The 19,450-nt window shown below is 41.3% G+C and overlaps 1 protein-coding gene across 3 annotated transcripts in view; it reads right to left on the bottom strand.

Moving 5' to 3' along the window:
• The window catches only part of Epc1 (enhancer of polycomb homolog 1), a 105,059-nt gene that overhangs the window by 43,818 nt on the left and 41,791 nt on the right, over window positions 1-19,450 (bottom strand). For 2 of the 3 annotated variants that reach the window (XM_050152689.1, XM_050152688.1), the window contains exon 2: window positions 2,925-3,084. In XM_050152689.1, the coding sequence (XP_050008646.1) occupies window positions 2,925-3,084 (160 nt within the window). Of the gene's footprint in view, window positions 1-2,924; window positions 3,085-19,450 lie in introns of those variants that run through there. The other variant, XM_050152690.1, reaches the window with a different exon arrangement.

Below are 19,450 nucleotides of genomic sequence, written 5' to 3' on the forward strand. Positions count from 1 at the left end.
AAAAAAAAAAAAAAAAAAAAAAAAAAAAAAGTCAAATGGAAAAAAAGAAAGCATATTTAACAAATGGTGCTGACATAACTGGCTACCAACTGTAGAAAAATGAAAATAGATCCGTATGTATCACCATGCACAAAACTCAAGTCCAAGGTAAAGCCATTCACACTGAACCTCATAGAAGAGAAAGTGGGAAGTACACTTGAACACATTGGCACAGGAGATCATTTCCTAAATATAACCCCAGCAGCACAGACACTGAGAAAAACAATTAATAAATGGGACCTCCTGAAACTGAAAAGCTTCTGGAAAGCAAAGGACATGGTCAAAAAGACAAAACATCAGCCTACAAAATGGGAAAAAATCTTCACCAAACCCACATCAGAGGTCTGATCTCCAAAACATATACAAAGAACTCAAGAAATTGGTCATCAAAAGAACAAATAATCCAATAAAAACAAAAAAAAATGGAGTACAGACCTAAACAGAGAACTCAAAGAGGAATCTAAAATGGCTGAAAGACATTTAAGGAAATGCTCAACATCTGTAGTCAACAGAGAAAACACTGATGACAACTTATGCTGGGGTAAAGGGAACACTTCTGCATTGCTGGTGGGAATGCAAGTTGGTACAACCCCTCTGGATGTCAGTGTGGCGATTTCTCAGAAAATTAGGAAAACAACCTTCCTCAAGACCCAATAATACCACTTTTGGGTATATATCCAAAGGATGCTCAATTGTGCCACAAGGACATGTGCTCAACTATGTTCATAGCAGCATTGTTTGTCATAGCTAGAACTTGGAAACAACCTAAATGCCCCTCGATTGAAGAATGGATAAGGAAAATGTGATACATTTACACAATGGAGTACTACACAGCAGAAAAAAATTATGATATCTTGAATTTTGCAGGCAAATGGATGGAGCTAGAAAACATTTTGAGTGAAGTAAAACAGATACAGAAAGACAATTATCACATGTACTCACTCATAAGTGATTTTTAATCATAAAGCAAAGAAAACCAGCCTACAAATCACAATCCCAGAGAACTTAGAAAACAATATGGACACTAAGAGAGACTTAAATAGATCTAATCTACATGGGAAGTAGAAAAAGACAAGATCTCCTGAGTAAATTGGGAGCATTGGGACCTTGGGAGATGGTAGAAGGGGAGGGGAAGAGTTAGGGAGGGGAACAGAGAAAAATGTAGAGCTCAATAAAAATAGATAAATATAAAATAATAATTATTAAAACATTTAACATGTGTTTCTTAATATTGTTTATGCTGGTTATAATTCTAATTTTATACTTTATATCTGTTCTTATTGTATATAATTTTGTATTGGGCTTGAACTCTCTTATTTAGAGAACAGGGGGAGGTGATGGGGACCCTCCTTCAGCCTTTGAGAAACTGGACCAGGTTGAGTTGACTTTGGGTACAAAAAGGTGTGCACTGGCTGCTCTCTCTCTCACCTGGATGCTTGGTTGGGTTTTTGTTCCTGATTTGTACAGAGGCCTGTAATCTGTACGTTTCCCTTAAATAAAAACCTGTTTATTATACTCAATTCTGAGCTAGTGTGGAATTACTTTATTCACATTCATCTTTAACTAGTACACCTCAATAATGAACATATATAGATTAAAAAAATAGTTTATACAACATGAATGTTTACAGTGGGCCTATTTGTACTTGTCTTAATCTAGAAGCAACCCCAATGGGTTAACGAACAAAGCATGTGGTACATATATATCATGGGTTTCTATTCAGCAAAAATAATGAACAGTTGACTTTTGATCCATTCATTCCTTCAGATGTCGGCCTATTGTCCCTTTACTATCAAAGGGCTTTCTAAGGAACTATCTACAGACTTTTGCTAGCACATTATAAAACTATCTTACTCTTTTTTTTTTTTTTTTCTTTCCCTTTTTCGAGACAGGGTTTCTCTGTGGCTTTGGAGCCTGTCCTGGCACTAGCTCTGTAGACCAGGCTGACCTCGAACTCACAGAGATCCGCCTGCCTCTGCCTCCCGTACTATCTTACTCTTTAGTGATCTTGTAGAAAATATTGACAAAGTAACTTTAACTAATTCCTAACTCACAACTTAGTTTCTGGTTTACTTCACCTTTCCAACTGTTTTTAAGTTGCCAACTACTTGAGGCTAGGCAAGTGAAGCTACAGTAATAATGCAATACACACCATCTTCAATCCACAAGCTCTCAGTTCACTGGCACCAAATGTAGGCCACTGGAGCCATCATTTCTAGTTCACCATCAAGTGGAATAACTATCAAATCAGTGTCAACACTTAGAACATTGGCATCTTCTCCTCTTAGTGTAGCACAGGTCAGAGGTTGGCAAACTAAACCCCATGAAACAACTCTGGCTTGTTAATTTTATTATCAATAAAATTTTATACTATCAAATGTCAAAGATGAGTATTTGTGACAGAGAATGAAAACCTTCCCAGGAAAATCTGACTCCTGACTTACAGCAAGTTCTTTGAGGCTAGTAACATTACTAATTCCTAACAAAATGATAACTGATTTTATTCTGAGGTATATTAAGATCCTACTTGGCTGAAACAGCATATGATGAAATTATCTAAGGACAAATGCCATCTTTTTATTAGGCAGGTATCTCAAACAACATTTTTTTTGGAGACAAGATTCATGATGACTTCAAGCTCACAATGTAGCCAAGGCTGACTTGACCTCCATGTCCCACATAGCAGAACAATAGGTGGTGGCACTGTGACTAGTCTATGCAGTGCAGGGCTTTGTGGCTGCTTAGTATGCCATCAGATGAGACAATCCCAGACCCTCACACATCGTGTTAAATGTGGAAAACAGACTCTACTAACTTAGGCCATAGTGGTAAGTCAAATAAGAGATACACCATGAAGCAAAAGGCACTGTTAAAAGAATACTCACGCTGTATGTGAATGAGCTGCTTTGGCATCTTGAACTCCCCGGGGTAAATGGACTCATAGTAAGCGATGTTACTTTCTGCCTCAGGAACTGGAATAACCATATTATCCCGCTTCTCGCCGTACACCTGCTGTGCAGAGATAGCCCGCTGAAGATGGTGTTCCTAAAAGCAGGGAAAACACAGTGTAAGCTCTAAAATGTAGCCATCATAAAGATGAAGTTTGGGGAGCCCTAACAGCACAGCTAGTACAAGGTTCTTTTTGCCACAGGGGCTCATTATGTAGACCAGGCTGGCCTCAAACTCACAAAGCTCCATCTGACTCTGGCTCCGAGTGCAGGCCAAAGGCACGCATAGCATTTTAAGATGATTTTAAGTAGAGGCACTACTTTCTCAAAAGGTAGTATTTGCCAGATATGAGAATCTGACTAACAGCATAAAAGCTTACACCTGAAGACAAGAGTTATTTCTTTAAATATAACTTTACTTGTTCACGTTTAGGATTAATACAAGATAGGTATCAACTAGGAAGAAAATCAGCATTAAAATGTCAATGCCATTGTTTACATGAGGAATCAGAAAATGGATCAAATTCAAACGAGCAGAGACATTCTCAGGCCACTCCACAGTAGCCAGGTTAGGCAGGGTTAGCATTCAAATGTCTAATTAAGTATTTTCAAGAGGAAAGAGAACCCATGAAGGGTGATTTGTTTTTCACGGCAACTTTAGAATTTTCCTTTATGCAATGAATAAAACTCTCCAATGGAACTAACCAACTATGCTTTACCAATAAGCCATTCTGGTCTAGTAGACACAGTTTAACACAGAACTGACATTTGGGGTTTGGGAATGGCAGTGATAACTATATTTTGGCCCTTATTCTACTTAAGGCAACAGCTGAGGCATATGAAGTGAAGGCAGTTACACTTTAGACCTACATGAATGAGACCGTGTTGCCTGAGGCACTTTGCACAAGCACATAAGTAACCAGTATAGGCGGTCACCCTGGGTGTACCATGCTGGTGCATTAAACCACAGCACACTGTGGAGCTAATGAGCACAACCAGTGTGCTTCATCCAGGAGAAAGGTCCTCACACATAGCTAGGTTCCCCCCTCCAGTTGTCCTGATCATGTGCCACAAGCACTGGGTTTCCAAGAGAGAAGTGATTCTAGGAAAGTCAGTCAATCTTTTGAAAAATGTCTAATTTGCAAAACCAGGATAAGGTGACATCTACATTGAAAGCTGAAGACAACAGAGCACAGAAGTCCCACTCCTGAAGAAGGAGAGGCCCCTAGGCATCATCATGTGTAACCTAAGTGGCTGAAGGAGCCTGGAGGGTTCGGTGATGTGGGAGTGTCATATATCAATCTGTTGATTTCATTGGTTAATTAAATAAAGAAACTGCTTGCCCTGTTAGGTTAAGACATAGGTGGGAGGAGTAAACAGGAGGAAGAGGAAGTGAGGTAAGACTCCTCAGACAGACCCGACAGCTCTGCTCTCTGGAGCAGAGGCCCTGCTTTGCTCTCCCAGGCACACACGATGAAACTCTGACCAGGATGGACGTAGGCTAGAATCTTCCCGGTAAGCGCACCTTGGGGTGCTTACACAGATGATTAGAAATGGGCTAGTCCAGGTGCGAGAATTAGCCTAGAAGAGGCTAGATAGAAATGGGCCAAGCAGTCTTTAAATGAATACAGTTTGTGTGTTGTTATTTCGGGCATAAGCTAGCAGGCGGCTGGGGTGCTGGGGACGCAGCCCCGCCGCTCCGTATTTCAACAGTTCGGCTACACTGCATTGGGAATGGAATCTGAACCTCAGGTGGGAAGTGACCCATCAGGCTTTTCATAATGACCAGTGCTATCCATTTAGTTTCATGTTCAAAGGTAAACAGAGCAGGACTGCAATGCTAACTATAGTACCAGGTGTTGATTAGCCGGCCACGTGAGGGTCCTTCAGGCAAACAGGGCTCTGTCCAATGATTTCACAGCTGTTATGCTCAGAGAAGGCCATCTCTGGCAGCAGAACCAGGGTGCAGCTATATCAGAGCTCCAGGTTCAAGATTTCACCTCATTTGGAGCACTTGTTCCCCTATCTCACTCTAACCAAGAAGGCCGGAGAAGAAGCCTGGACTAGTTCCACAAATACTGTTATCTACTGATTTAAGCCTGAGTCTAATTCTTCCATCTTGATTCTTACACAAAATGACTTCATGAAGCCTGGTGGTGTTGGTGTACCCAGGAGACAGAAGCAGACAGATCTTTAAGTTCAAGGCTAGCCTGGTCTATAGAGTGAGTTCTATCTAGGACAGTTGGGACTACACAGAGAAACCCTGTCTCTAAATAACAACAGAATCCAACCAAACCAAAAGACTTCAGAATCCATTGCCTATTTACTGCTGTATGAACATCATGACCCGACAGACACGGCCACACAGTTTACACTGGAAAGTCTTGCTACTAATCCCTGAGCTGGGGCTCCAGAGACCATAAGCACACTTGCACTCATACCTCCATTTAAACTCAGTTCCACATATTGAGAGAGAACTCCAGACACAGTTTGGGACAGAGATTTCCATTCTGAGTAATCAGAGCAGAAGCTTCTGTCAAAACTGTTTGGCTGGCAGGAAAGACGGTGTGAGCCTGAATTACTCTGTCTATATTCAAATCTTCAAGAGATGGACAAAGAGGCATCACTGTAGGCATCTTCTGGACTACAGAACTGCGTACCTCTGCCAATTGCTGCTGGTACTACTTTCAGAGACCCAGGATGGAAAGCAGAGCTCAACTTACTATATATGAAGACAGCAGACTATGTATAAGAAATATTTTATGATTCAAATATCCTGTTCATACAGTTTTATAAATTTAAAAGGTTCTTTCACAGGGATCAACTAGAAGAACCCTTTCACAGAAAGGAACTGTTATCTTCATAATGAACATATACTCAAAAGGTCAATCTCTGTCTCAAGTAAATTTTCTTCTGAATTTCCAAAGTCCCCTCTGGACATACAGTAAGACTAAGGCTGGAAACATGTACTCTGGACTCAGGCTGCTTGGATTAGAGCCAACTCCAACATCTAACAGTTTGTGATTCCAGTCCGTCAGTGAGGGGAGAAGGAAGAGCACCCAAGAGTGTCTTTATAAAATTGGCTAGCATTTAATAAGACAAATGTGAGGCTGAAGGGTTTGATATAACGTCTGAGCAAAATAAGTTTTGATTTAGTTATTACTCAGAAAGCTCTTATTAGTTAAGAGAACACCAGCTGCTATAAAAGTCTTGTCCTCATCCAGCCCTATAAATGCCTAATTTAGCATAAACTTACACACACACACACACAAAGCATTCCAGCTGTATGAAAAAGTCATTAAGAATGTATATATTCTCCAAAATACTTTTTCTGTACACATAAATGTAATCTGCAATATATTATAAAGTGATTGGTATACAGAGAGCTTTACTGTCTTACTACACGCTTGTTTCACTTGATATCTTGAAGAGCTTTCCATACCAAGACTTTATTCTCTGTAGTAGATAGTCTAGGTTTCACCGCACAAGTCAAGTGCATGATAATTTCATAATACAAAGAGACAGTGGAGAAAAAATAACCTGGGAACAACCTAAATGTGTACATTTTCTCTTTACATGCTACAAAAGCAAACTATCTTTGTATATGTAAAAAGTATTTTTTGGACATGGGAAACAATCTACAGACAGCCATAATGTGTTTAAACAGACACCCAATATCTATTTCAACAGTCTCTGGATTAATATTACTCAGCAACCCTGCACATTTTAATTTTTTTAGGCAGGGTCTCCTTATGGAGCCCAAGTTGACCTGGAGCTCACTATGCAACCCTGGATGACCTTAAACTCAATGACACTGTTCCTGCCCCAGCCTTTTAAGTACTGGGTTCCAAGCGGAGGCCATCACCTGGCTTAGTATCTCGTTAAAAACAAACAAAAAACCTGCCAACCTTTATCTTCTCATTTTCATNATATGTTGGTGTTAACAGGTGTGCATTTTCCTTACAAGTTATTGCTAAGTTCCCTTAGTTGTTGCTTTCTGTGCTGAACTCTGGAAGGGCTGCCTCCATTTAACGTTACAGAAGTGAGTCTCATGAAATAACAGTACAAACTTCTGCTATAGTTTTATCTTCTGGATTTTTTATGTGTAGAAAGTTTTGTAAGTCAAATTTACAGGCCGCTTTATAGTTTGCCACACTTAATCTCAGAAAAGTTGCATAGTTAAAAACTATAATGTGTAAACAAATGTTTGTGTTGGAAACTTTCAGCTTACTACTGGCTCCTAGGAGACAGCAGAAACTAAGAGACATGTGTTTTGGTGCGTCCTAGCTGGGACACTTCTGCTCTTAGACGCCCTCCAGTCAGGAGGAGAGAGGCACTCTATCCTCAGTTTGTACAGTTGTTTCCAGCCATCCTTCAGGGCTTAGATGAACATGGAAGACAAAGTTTATATTTTGGGTCCTCCTGCAAATCTAACCTGCACTCTGAGAACACATTTGAAAAACTGGGACTGTTGTAGTGCATCTGTTAATTCCAGTGTTCCTACAGCGAGATTGGGAGTGGATACAGGAGTCCCCAAAAGCCTGAGGGCCAGCTAGCTAGTACACACAGCAGTAAAGGATGAGAGAGCCTGTTTCAAATAAGGTCCAAGATTTCCACATCAATAGATTGATGTCTGATTATAAGAGCTGGCTGAAGGTACCTACTGCCAAAGAGTGTATGGCTCTAAACAGGGCAAACCCTTAATTTCTGTAAAGTCAGAAAATACCTTAAAAAAAAAAAAAAGTCCCAGAGTTCTATTAGCTCCCAGGAGATGAACCTGTCTGAAAGGTGGGCTTGTCAATGTGTCATGAACATCTGCCCTTACTCACATGGTACTTTCTCTGTTCCAGATATTCAACATGCTCACTCCACCATGGGAAGCCCCCACTTGTTCTTCACAGTTGAGCTTAAAACAATCTTCTCCACTTCATGTACATGTACACAAAACTGTCCCCTCATGGGTGTGTAAAAGAAGAATGTTTTATACTTAGGCTAGCAGGCTGTCATCATGTTTACCCAAAATGTGAGCTCCTTCAGAAGAGGGGGTCTAATTTACCTTTTTATCTTTTTCTTCAAAAGGTGTATTTTCTCATGGTGTTTGGGGATTATAATATTTTGGAGACAGGGTTTCCCTGTGTACCAGTCCTAGCTGTCCTGGAACTAGTTCTGTAGACCAGGCTGGGGATTATAAATTTTTAACCTTGAGGACTAGACAAGAATATCTTTGCAAATTACTGAGATTCTAGTTGAGGAATCTGGTTTATTTGATAGAATTTCATAAATTATCACTGAGGAAAGCTGAGAAAGCAATCTTAACGAAGCACAAGGAAACACGTTTCCCTCTGCTCTATAACAGAATCAGATAAATGCCACAAGCCACTATGTAAGCAAGTAATGACCTAACAACAGTGGTAACAATTATTAAGACTATTCTAACTCAACTAGAGACAGTTTGTTCTAAGAAGCAACAATATATAAAATTCCTTCTGGGTAAATAAGTGATGGTTAATTTTGTTAAAAAATCTACTAAAGGGTAATAATCCAGCTACAGTCACACTAGAGTCTTTGCTGTTGGTCAAACTTCCGACAATGCTTCCTTCCGCATCTCCTCCTACACAGATCAATGCTTATCAAGTCTCTTCCACTAGACTTTCACTAGAATGGCTAAAATTGAAAAGGCCAACATCAAAAGTTGCCAAGGATTTGGAAGGACAGCATTTCTAGCCTGTCATTGAGAAGAAGTCACAGTAGTTTATAAAACCCAACATGTACAGTTGATATTGCTTAGCAAACCCGCTCAAATCATCTTACTAACAGCATCCAGTGTCCACAGGAGGACAACTCAGGGGTAAAGCGTGTGTACACCACTATCAAACAACAGTCTCCCATACCCCAAATAAGATAAATTATCGTATAGTCAAAACGTGGAATGTGAGTAATAAAAAGGAAGTAGTTACTTTTACATACAACATCACAACAACTTTCAAAATCAGCTTCATCCACAAGAGCAGACACTGGAGTCCATCTATGTGGAGTTCTTAAACACACAAAGTTAACCTATGGTAGGAAAAGATCCTGGCAACAGCCCCCTTGGAGGAAAGGCATCTCAAGAATGCTGGTGATATTCTGCATTTTGATGTGGGGTTAGGTGATGCGGATATATGAATGCTAAGATTCAATTCGGATACACTATTTGTAAATTCCTCTGTATGCAAAATTCTGGAATTCTATTTCAAGAATTTAAGATTATAAAGGAAGTTTTTTATTTCAAAGTATGAATTATTTGCTGGTTAAGTACTAAAGTTGAGCACTGGGCATGTCTGGGTGGCCTGAGAGTCTGTGGCAAGGAAGGATGTTTTACAGCCATTGCCAGAAGTTCTCACTCTACCAGGGCAGCTCAGCAAGAGCACCTCTCAGCAACTACCTCACCTGTTACCAGGACTGTGTAATAGTAGGTCAGCAGCTCCCCAAAGGACACACGACCTTTGTTCTGAGACTTGCAGAAACTGAAAAGACTAAGTCATCAGGATAAAAGGTGCCTCTGCTCTCCTGTGGCAGGAAGAGGCCTGTCAGTCTGGGAACAACCATGCAAACCTACCTGAGCCCCTTTTAACGGGCCTCGTTAGACAGATGGGCAGAGAATCCACTGCTTCTCAGTCAGCTAGCTTTTGTCATCTTTCTTTCCAAAACATCTTGTCTTTTAACTTAATTGGCACATGGTTTCTTTACAAAACAATCAGGGCTTAAGTTACTATTATGCTCAAAGGCAAAATAAGTTTAATTTTGATCCTTGCCTTTAAGTCCTTCTTTGTAGCCCCAATGGGCTGTTTGTGCTGTATTTCTCAAGTTCCTGCGAGGCTCGATGAGATGCTCAATAGGGAGAGGGCAAGAGTAAAATGATAGTTCCCTACTTATAGGAGCCACAATCTAATTAGAACAAGTCCCAAAGGTCCTTCCTTTCTCTCCCTTTCTGGTTAGAAACTCCACAGTGATATCGTCTACACCTCACATTAACGGCTTCTTTCCATTTGCTTCTGGTTTCTTCTAAGTCAGTCAAAGAAAGTGCATGGCTATTCTTTGTTCGGCCAGTGTAGGCAGTACCTTGACTGAAGGCAAACATGTCCAATGGCCAAGACCGGCTACCTAAGTTCTGCTACCTGTGCAAACTCGGTTCCCCACTGTCCTCAACAGTGTCTGTGCTGCTGGTGAATTTACATGTTCATTTCTGCTCAGATTTCACAAGAGCTGCAGACCAATCTCTTACCATGAACACCTCCCCCCATGGTTTCTCCTGATTTTATTCAGTTGTCCCACCTTCCCTTCTGGAGTTACTCCAGTGATCTTTCTCAAGAGGCTGCACTCATTTTTTTATATTGTTTTTATTTATTCTTTGTGTCTTTCACATTCCATTCCATTCATTTCCCTGTCCCTTTCTATCTGTCCTCTGCCCTTGCAATCTCCCAACAATAAAATAAACCCTCTTACCCATATTTCTTTACTTGCAAGGGTTCATTGCAGAGAGTCTGCTTCAAGGTCTCTGGTTTCTGCTGCAACATCTATGCTGGACCCTCGCTGGACTTCTCTTGGATATCTTGTTGTTGTCCTGTGTTGTTGAGATCCTGCAACTTTGGGTCTGCAGGACCAGTTCTTTTACATGCTCCAGCAGATCAGACAGGGTGAATGTGGGGGTGAGTCAACTCATAATCCTGGCTCTGGGCCTGGGTAATTGCTGGGTTAGTCAGAGGCTGAACTCTTAATCTAAGGCTCTCTACTATTTTCCTACTGCAAGCTGTCTGTGATGTGTATCTAACTAGTTCTTCCAAGCCAATATACGCCATCCCTTTCTACCCAGAGTCAGTAGCTTAAAGAACTTTCTAGTAATAACAGAATGCAGTAGTTCCCTGTCTACTATTTACATCCCTCTTCATTTTATGTGACTGTACTGAGATGTCAACTTTTCCTTTGGAGCTTGCCCACCATTTTTACATAACAGAGAAAACAGGGAGAAGAGATTTTCAAGTGTCTCCTCCCTCTTTAGAAAGCACCGAGTGGAGGATGGCTGCATCTTTAGTTAGAGAACAACCGAGGCAATGCAGTCAGATGACCTCTGAAAACTAGGCTATCACCATCACACTCGGCTCAAGTCTTTATGAAGCAGAATACTGAGCAAGGCAGAAACAGGGGAAAACTTCCTGACCATTAATGAATTGATGTCCCCAAACTACATGCATCACAATGTCAGAAGGGATGAGACAGAACAGGCAAGAAGCACAAATAGATGTGGGGTGCAGGTGATGTTAGCACTTGGGACGCGGAACAGGAAGGCCAAGAGTTCAAGGATAGTCCTGGCCATGATGTAAGAAATGATTTGTGAAGATAAATGGGAAGGCCCAAGGAAGAGAGAAAACAAGGAAGCAAATGAAACAATGTAAAACAGTTATATCTAGGTCCAAGGTGCACAGAGATCTATGCACTATTCCTCTGTGTGGTACACACATGTATATGCAAATGTATGCACCCAAGTGAGCTCCTGTGGAGGACTGAGCATGGCAAGTTTCCTTTTCTCTACGTTGTTCTTTACAGACAAGGTTTTTCACTGAACATGGACCTCATAAGCCTGGCTAGGACTGGCTAGCCAGCAAGTTCTGGGGAATCCTCCTGCTTCTGCACCCTCAATGCTGTTAGAATGTGGGGTGCTACCCTTGGCTTTTTACATGGATATTGGGGATTTGCTATCAGTTAGCCCCAGGATACTATCTCCACCTCCTCAGTGCTGAGATTACAAGCACAAGCCAGCATTAGTGGATTTTTCCTTTTTTATGTGGGTTCTGGAAACTAAACTCAGGTTCTCACAACCACTTTATGGACCGAGTTATCTCCTCAGCCTCTGTCCTATTTCTTTTCTCATAACTTTTTTATAACTGAAATGATCTCCAAATAATCATTCTTTAGAGAGAGAAAAAAAAAAAAACCAAGTAGACTTGTAGTAGAAATGGATATTTGTGTCCTCCCCTCTGCCTTGGACAGTTTGTGAACCCTGTTTTCTTACCATGCAGCTTACACGGTAGATAGCATGGTAGGTAACAGAATGATGGGATACAGTTTGAATGGACTAAGAAAAGCCCAGGTTGACAGAATTAGTCACCTAGTCATTGCATACGCTTGTGCTGACCCACCTGGAAAAAGTGATCTAAAAAAGCGCTCTTTGAGGTGGTGGTTCTAAAACCAGACACTGTCTTTGAAAAGTAGTTCTAGAGGTATCATTCAGACACACAGGACTCGTGTCCATCAACAATCTCAGCAAGCAGTCAGGGAAGAAGAATTTGGAGTCCTCACAGGTGCCATGCCTACCCAACAGACCATGCCTGTCCTATCAGCACTTAATATATCTTATTTAGGTCAGCGTGACAGATTGAAAATTTGACAAGTCCCAATTCACAATGTATAATAAGTCTCAAAATCAAGTCATAATGCTAAGCTGTGATATGTAGTTCCTCCCACTGCTGAATTTTGATTTTTCGAGACAGGGTTTCTCTGTAGCTTTGGAGCCTGTCCTGGAACTAACTTTGTAGACCAGGCTGACCTCGAGCTCACAGATATCAGCCTGCCTTTGCCTCCTGAGTGCTGGGATTAAAGGCGTGTGCCACCACCACTTGGCACTGATGAATTTAAAATGAGCTATTTCCCATGAAGTTTACATTTTTCAACGCAGGCTCTATTTACCATAGAGGCTCTAATGTTGAAGCACATCGTATGGAAAAAGATTAGGGATTAGAGAACTAGAGCCGAAGGTGTGCGTGGTCACTTCAGCCTGTCAGTGTCTGGACAGCCGCTGGGGATGGACCAAGCGTGCTTTTGCCTCACAGTAGAGCTGAGGAGTCTGAAGACTGGAAGGCACGCACAGTCAGCATCTACTATCTGATTCTTTACAACCCAGTTCCAGACCTTTGACACATATCAGTGGTCCAGAATCGTGAGACTCCCAGTGGCAGCTACTAGAGCACTCCTACTACACGGTAAAAATGACTGAAGAGCAGGACACCCTTATCAAGTAGCAGCATTAAACCATACAATACACACTTCACCCTTACTTCTAGGTCTGTTATTATGACTTTAGAATTAAGTATCATAAAATAAATTTTACTGTTTAAAAGAAAAAAAACTTATTCAGAGAGAAGACTTGTATGATGAACAAATTTGGTTACAGCAAAAGTGTCAAGTGTGATTAAATTTGACCTATAAAAAATAAGTTTTATCTATTTTGTTTTCCAGCTGGCTAATGTTACAAACAGCATTCAGCTAGTGTTCCATTTACCTTATTACACAAAATGTGTAAGCCACCTGAAAATCTAACTTTCAGAATGTGCGTGAATGCTGAGACCTGGGCAATTAAGGAGCCCAGGGCAGTGTAACAACGGCCTGGATAGAAAAAAGTGTAGTTACTATTGTTTCCAAACTAAAACTAAAACTAACTGTATGTAATTTTCTTCCTTTTAGTCCCTTTACTTCAGCAAAAGCAGAGCCTCTGAGTCCCCTCTCGTGTGTAAACAGCAGTGTCTTACCACGGCAGTTAGAAAAGGCCTAGTAGCCTCAAAAATCCTCATTTTTTCGTTTGTTAATTTAATGCAGAAGGAAATAAATATCTGATAACTTCAAATTACTGATAAGCTTAATATCAAGCTGTTTTTCTTTTTAATGGCATATGAAAATAATTCTGCCGGGCTGTGATGGCGCAGCACTCAGGAGGCAGAGGCAAGCAGATCTCTGTGAATTTGAGGCCAGCCTGGTCTACAAGATCTAGTTCCAGGCAGGCTCCAAAAAGGTACAGAGAAGCCCTGTCTCGAAAAAAAAAAAAAAAAAAGAAAATAATTTTGACTCCAGTAGAATTTTTCCAACAATAAGGCAGAAAGGCACATAAAAAGGAAACATGGGCTGCTGTTTATGGATTTTGAGCAGCCGTCTTTAATCCTTAGTTTCTCATGTGTACGTGGGGCGCATGAAGGCCAGAACAGGGTCTCCAGGGTCTTACCCGATAGCTTTCTGCCTTAATTCTTGAAACAGGGTGTTGGCTGGCCAGTCGGATAGGCCAATAACTAGGCTAGCCAGTCAGCAAGCTCCCAGCATATCTGTCCATCTCACCTACCCCTCACTGGGGTTACAGGGGTGTGTAGTCATCTTGGGACTTGAACTTAGAGCCTCATGCTTACACAACAAACACTCTTACCCATTGAGTGATCAATCAAGCCACTACTCCCTCAATTACCTTTAAAAAACATAATCAGGTATTTGCCATTATAAGGGCAAAAGTGAAACAAAGGATATAAACCTCTTAAGTACAGTGCCTAGCACTTCAAAATCAATTTAATGTCTGTTTTCTTACTGGTAAAGGACTGAAAATAATGCCTAACTTACAGGGTTTAATTGCGAATTCTAAGAAGTTGGATCAGCGAAGCCTTATTAAAGCTGCATATTATTCTAATGGTCATTATGATATACACGGACCAAAATAGTCATAGAAATCCTTACTGTACCTATACATGAAACACACAAGGCCTTAGAGTCACTCCTCAGTGCTACAGCAATAAAAATATACAAAACCCTCCCAAACAATAAAACAAAACTCAGCAACTACTTTTTTCTTTCCTATTTTTATTTTGTTTCTTTGAGACAGGGTTTTCTCTATGTGGCTTTGGAGCCTGTCCTGGAACTCATTTTATAGACCAGGCTGACCTCAAATTCACAGAGATCCGCCTGTCTCCGCCTCCCAAGTGCTGGGATTAAAGGTGTGTCACACCCTGCTCAGTTTCTTTCCTTTTTTGGAGGAAAGGTTTATTCTAGCTTACGTTTCCACTTAATTGTTACTGGCTGACGGTCACTGTCCACAGTTCATTTCTGACAAGGGCTTTCTCTGAGAACTTCAGGTCTAAGGCACACAGATTCCACTCTGCCCCTTGAGCTTTTCTAGGGCAGTCAGGTCTCTGCACAATTCGGAACACAGCTGCCGTTCATTTCAAATCTACTTATGTCACACACAGTGTGGGAAAGCTCAGGAATATTTTCCAACTCTGAATGCTAGCTGAAATAATTTAGTCACCTCCTTTCATGAAAACAGACAAAATGCATTAACCACCTTAATATGGGGAAGAATAAAAAAGAGCTGCAAACTTCAACAGAACCACAGTGGCTCCAGGCCTGATCTAACTCATTAAACCATCATCTCTTTAGTTGATATGTACAGTGACAGATGACATATTTCTTCTAGTAAAAATCTCTGAGTTAGCCGGGCGGTGGTGGCATACCCCTTTAATCCCAGCACTCGGGAGGCAGGCGGATCTCTGCTTGAGGCCAGCCTATTCTGCAAAGCCAGTTCCAGGACAGACTCTAAAGCTACTCAGAGAAACCCTGTCTTGAAAAACCAAAAAAGTCTCTGGTTCACATAAAGAGTAAATACAGCTCAGGTAGCATTTAAGAGAGACTTCTCACAAACACTAAGTAAACCGTGTTATATTTGGAACTTAGGAATGCCATTAAATTTGGTGAGAATGATAGGCCCATCTTATTTAAAAAAAAAAAAAAAAGTAGCCATGATCTCATTCCAAACACGTAAGTTGTAACAGACAGTGCTAGTCAATCTTTAGAAGTCTAAAATGGCAAGTCTACATTGCAATAATACAAGCTGGCACAGGAGTGGTGTTAAACATCTGTTCAAAATCAGGGACTTTGTTCCATTTACTTACTGGAAGCTGTTTTGTGATCAAAATTTATAGGCATTTAACTGCTAGGCTAAGATTCAGAGACTTTCAAAGCACTTTCTAGCATCACCATGTTTGAAATTATGATTATTGTGGCAGCCTGGAGCCCCGGCTGACCCATGGGGACCTAACGTGACAAGAGCAAGAAATAGTCCCCATCCCCTTTCAGGGGAAGCTAGAGACAGGGTTTCTCTGTGTAACCTTGACTGTCTTGGAACTCGTTCTGTGGACCAGGCTGGCCTTGAAGTACTGGAATTAAAAGCGTGTGCCACCACGGCCAGCCTAAGAAATAAACTTCTGACATTATTATATCCTGAGATCTTTGAGGCGGTTACTACAGACATACCATAGCCTGACCTATGCCTATCCTAACATATAAATAGGGGGAGGGGGCACAAACAAAACCTGAAACATTAAAGAAAAACTAAAATAGACACCACAGATTCAAAAGTCAGGAAGAACAAAAACAATATATAGCGTGCATGGTGAAAATCACTTATAACAACTTGAAAAGGCCGATAACATACTTTAACTAAATCCGGGGGAAGCTTTAAAAATGAGGAAGAAAAAACAGTGCATTGGTTGTTCTGTTTGGCATTACACAAAAGGACAGACAGAAAGACACACACACTCTGTGGGGAGAGACAATGGGCAGACAGACACAGACAAAGTCAGCAGGGAGGCAGTTTTTAGAAGAGCCGCATCTGGACAAGAACACTAGCTGGCACACTGAGCAGAATGGAAAACACAGAGGAAGCCAACAAAGAAGCAACACAGCACAAAGCGTAACTACCAACCAGACATCAAGACCTGCACGAATCAGAGGCATGCTTCTGTGTCTGCCTTGCCATAGGCAGAGAGGAGGCTGTGAACTGTTCCAGCTCCCAAAGCCTGAGCACACATCAGACGAAGCTGAGAAAGGCAAAAGAAATCTCTCAGATGTCAACACAGAAGCAACAAGAGTTATGGAGCAGGGAGCCTCCTCACAATGGCAGACGTGCCAAGAACAAGAATATCCTGTGGATTTCACTTATATCCAGGGCAAGAGACCTACAGACAGAATTATGTGTCTCATCTGAAGAAAAGACTTCATGTTTAGCGCTGTGGTTACCTGGGACTTTCAGGTAGGCACCGAGGAGATGAGTTCATTCTGCCCTAAGGGAAGATCTATTAGTATGACCTCCAAATATTCACATTTCTTTCAGCCATATGCTAATAAGACTGTAATTACGGATTCCTTTATGGTTAGGTTTGTTACATCATTTTTGCTAGCCGAATTCTGACTAGAGCATTTAACGGCTGACTTGACATAGATCTTCCTAAGCTTTTACTTTCACTACAGTAGTCACATTTGGGATTGAGACTACTCTGCCAGTCTGCATCCAGGGGTGAGGTTATGAAGAACGGAAGCCACAAGTCAACCAAAGGGCATTGCAGTGATATAAGTAAGTCTTTGTGGCAAGGCCACCAGGATGGAGAAAGGCTTTCTGCTTACAGTCTAGCCTTCCCTATCCTATCTGGTAACTGAAAGGGATGTCAAGTCAGAGTCACACTTATGGATCTCTACTGTCAGACAAGTGCGTGGCAGTGAAATCCAGCAGTTAAGAAACTTGTCTTAGCACAGCAATCACATGGAAAAACCAGTGTCTTGATAAAACTCTAAATTCAACAGGAGCAAACAGAACCTTGGGATAGACTTGGTAGAAATGTATGAGTAAATTAACCAACCTAGCCACAAATAATGGAGGCATTTAAATTCAACGCTAATAGTACTTGGAGCTCAGAATCTTAAAGTAAAGACTGTACCAACCAACTTACAGAAAACAAAAGTGCCAGCAGCAATTACTATGACAGCCTGTGAAAGTCTCATAACGGACAACTAAGGAAGTGGCCTCGCTGGGACTTAAGGGTCATGAGAGATTAGAAACTCAGTAGGGAAACAGTGGGGAAATGTTTTAATAATGAGAATAAAGAGCTGGTCCTGCTGCCAAAGGGAACCTGAAGGCTGCCGAAGTCAAAAGCAACAGGCCAGATGAGCACCTGTCCCAGCTAGTGTTTTCTACTGCTGTGATGAAATGCCATGACTAAAAGTAAGTTGGGGAAGAATGGGTTTACTTGGCTTACACTCACACATCATAGTCTATCATTAAAAGAAGTTAGGACAGGAACTCAAACAGAACAGGAATCTGGAAGCAGGAGCTGCGCAGAGGCCATGGAGAAGTGCTGCTTCTTAGCTTGTTCTGCCTGTTTTCTTCCAGAACCCAGGACCGCCAGGCCATGGATGGTCCCACCCTTAGCAGTCTAGACCCTCCCCCCATTTAGGAAATACCTTACAGTCAGGTCTTATGGAGCCATTTTCTCAACCTTGGTTCCCTGTCAGATGTAGCTAGCTTGTGTCAGGCTGACATAAAACTAGTCAGCACAGCATCACACACCACTTCAAAACCAGCAGCAACAGGATTTTCTGTCTTCAAAGAACTACTGATTTCTGAATAGTGAGGAGGCAGCAACTAGAATTTGAGATTGCTCAGTGAGAAACTACTTATGTCTGTGAGAAACACTGTCCCCTAAACTAGGAAAGTAGTACAGCAATGCGGCATTAAAATGGTTTAAAAACTGTATTAGCATTCTTTGTGTGATATGTGTGCATGTGGATGCCATAGAGCAACACTGTGGAGTCAGATTCTCTGCTTTCATTTTCACATGGCCTCTGGAGACTGAATCCAGGTCATTAGGCGTCCATGGCAAGCACTTTTACTTGCTTAATATTAGAAATAGTTAGGAAATTACCTAGATACTAGCATTTTATTCAGGGTAATTTTAACGTCTGCTAGCCTGCCTGAACTTGCCCAACAAAATTCTCAACCTCTTGCCAGCCTAACTCTCTTCTGAAATTCAGCAACCTGGGTATGAACAGGACGCAAGCTGTTTAGGCTGGGTAAGAAAGAGACAGAATTCAAGTCAAGATGTCGCTAATAAGGGCACGTCAACTGTCTTTTAATAAATAAAGCTTGCCTGAAGATCTTAGAGTAAAACAGTTCCATTGGTCAGTCTTACAGACAAGGCAGTGGTAACACACACCTTTAATCCCATAGCCACATGAGTTTGCTATAGAAACTGGGTGGTGCACGCCTTTAATCCCAGCCCTAGAGAGGATTATAAAACAGGAGGAGACAGCTCTCAGACACAGTCTGATTCTGAGATTCCTGGAGGCAGGATCACCATTTTCAGACTGAGGGGGCTGGTTGCTTTATTTTTTGGATCTTCAGGTTGAACGTGATTTCTCTGAGTTTCTATTGTGCTTCAAAGGGCTAGCAATTCTTTTATAAAACTGGGAGTGGTGTCATGTGCCTATAATTCCAGCACTTAGAGGAGGCTGAGGCTAGGAAGACCAAAGAGTTCATGGCCAATTTGGGCTGTATAGCCAGACCCTGTTTACAAACAAACACCTGCAAAAGCTACAGGACATCAAGAAACATGTAATTATGGAGTAGATTCTTTAATAGTTTCTGGTGTACAGAAGAAAAAAACCCACTGTTTTATCTTAGTGCAAATGTACAACAGGGGAAAATCCACAAAAGAAAAAAGGTTATACAGAATTCTCAGGTATGACACTCCACTGCCAGACAGGAGATAGGAACTTTATTGTAGGTAGGAAGAAAGCATTTGCCATCAATTTTTATTTTCAGATCAGAAAAATGGAAATTAGGG

Source organism: Alexandromys fortis, unplaced genomic scaffold (genome assembly GCF_014885135.2).
Source record: "Alexandromys fortis isolate MF-2015 unplaced genomic scaffold, M_Fortis_MF-2015_v1.1 scaffold_54, whole genome shotgun sequence".
In the NCBI taxonomy this organism is placed as follows: domain Eukaryota; kingdom Metazoa; phylum Chordata; class Mammalia; order Rodentia; family Cricetidae; genus Alexandromys; species Alexandromys fortis.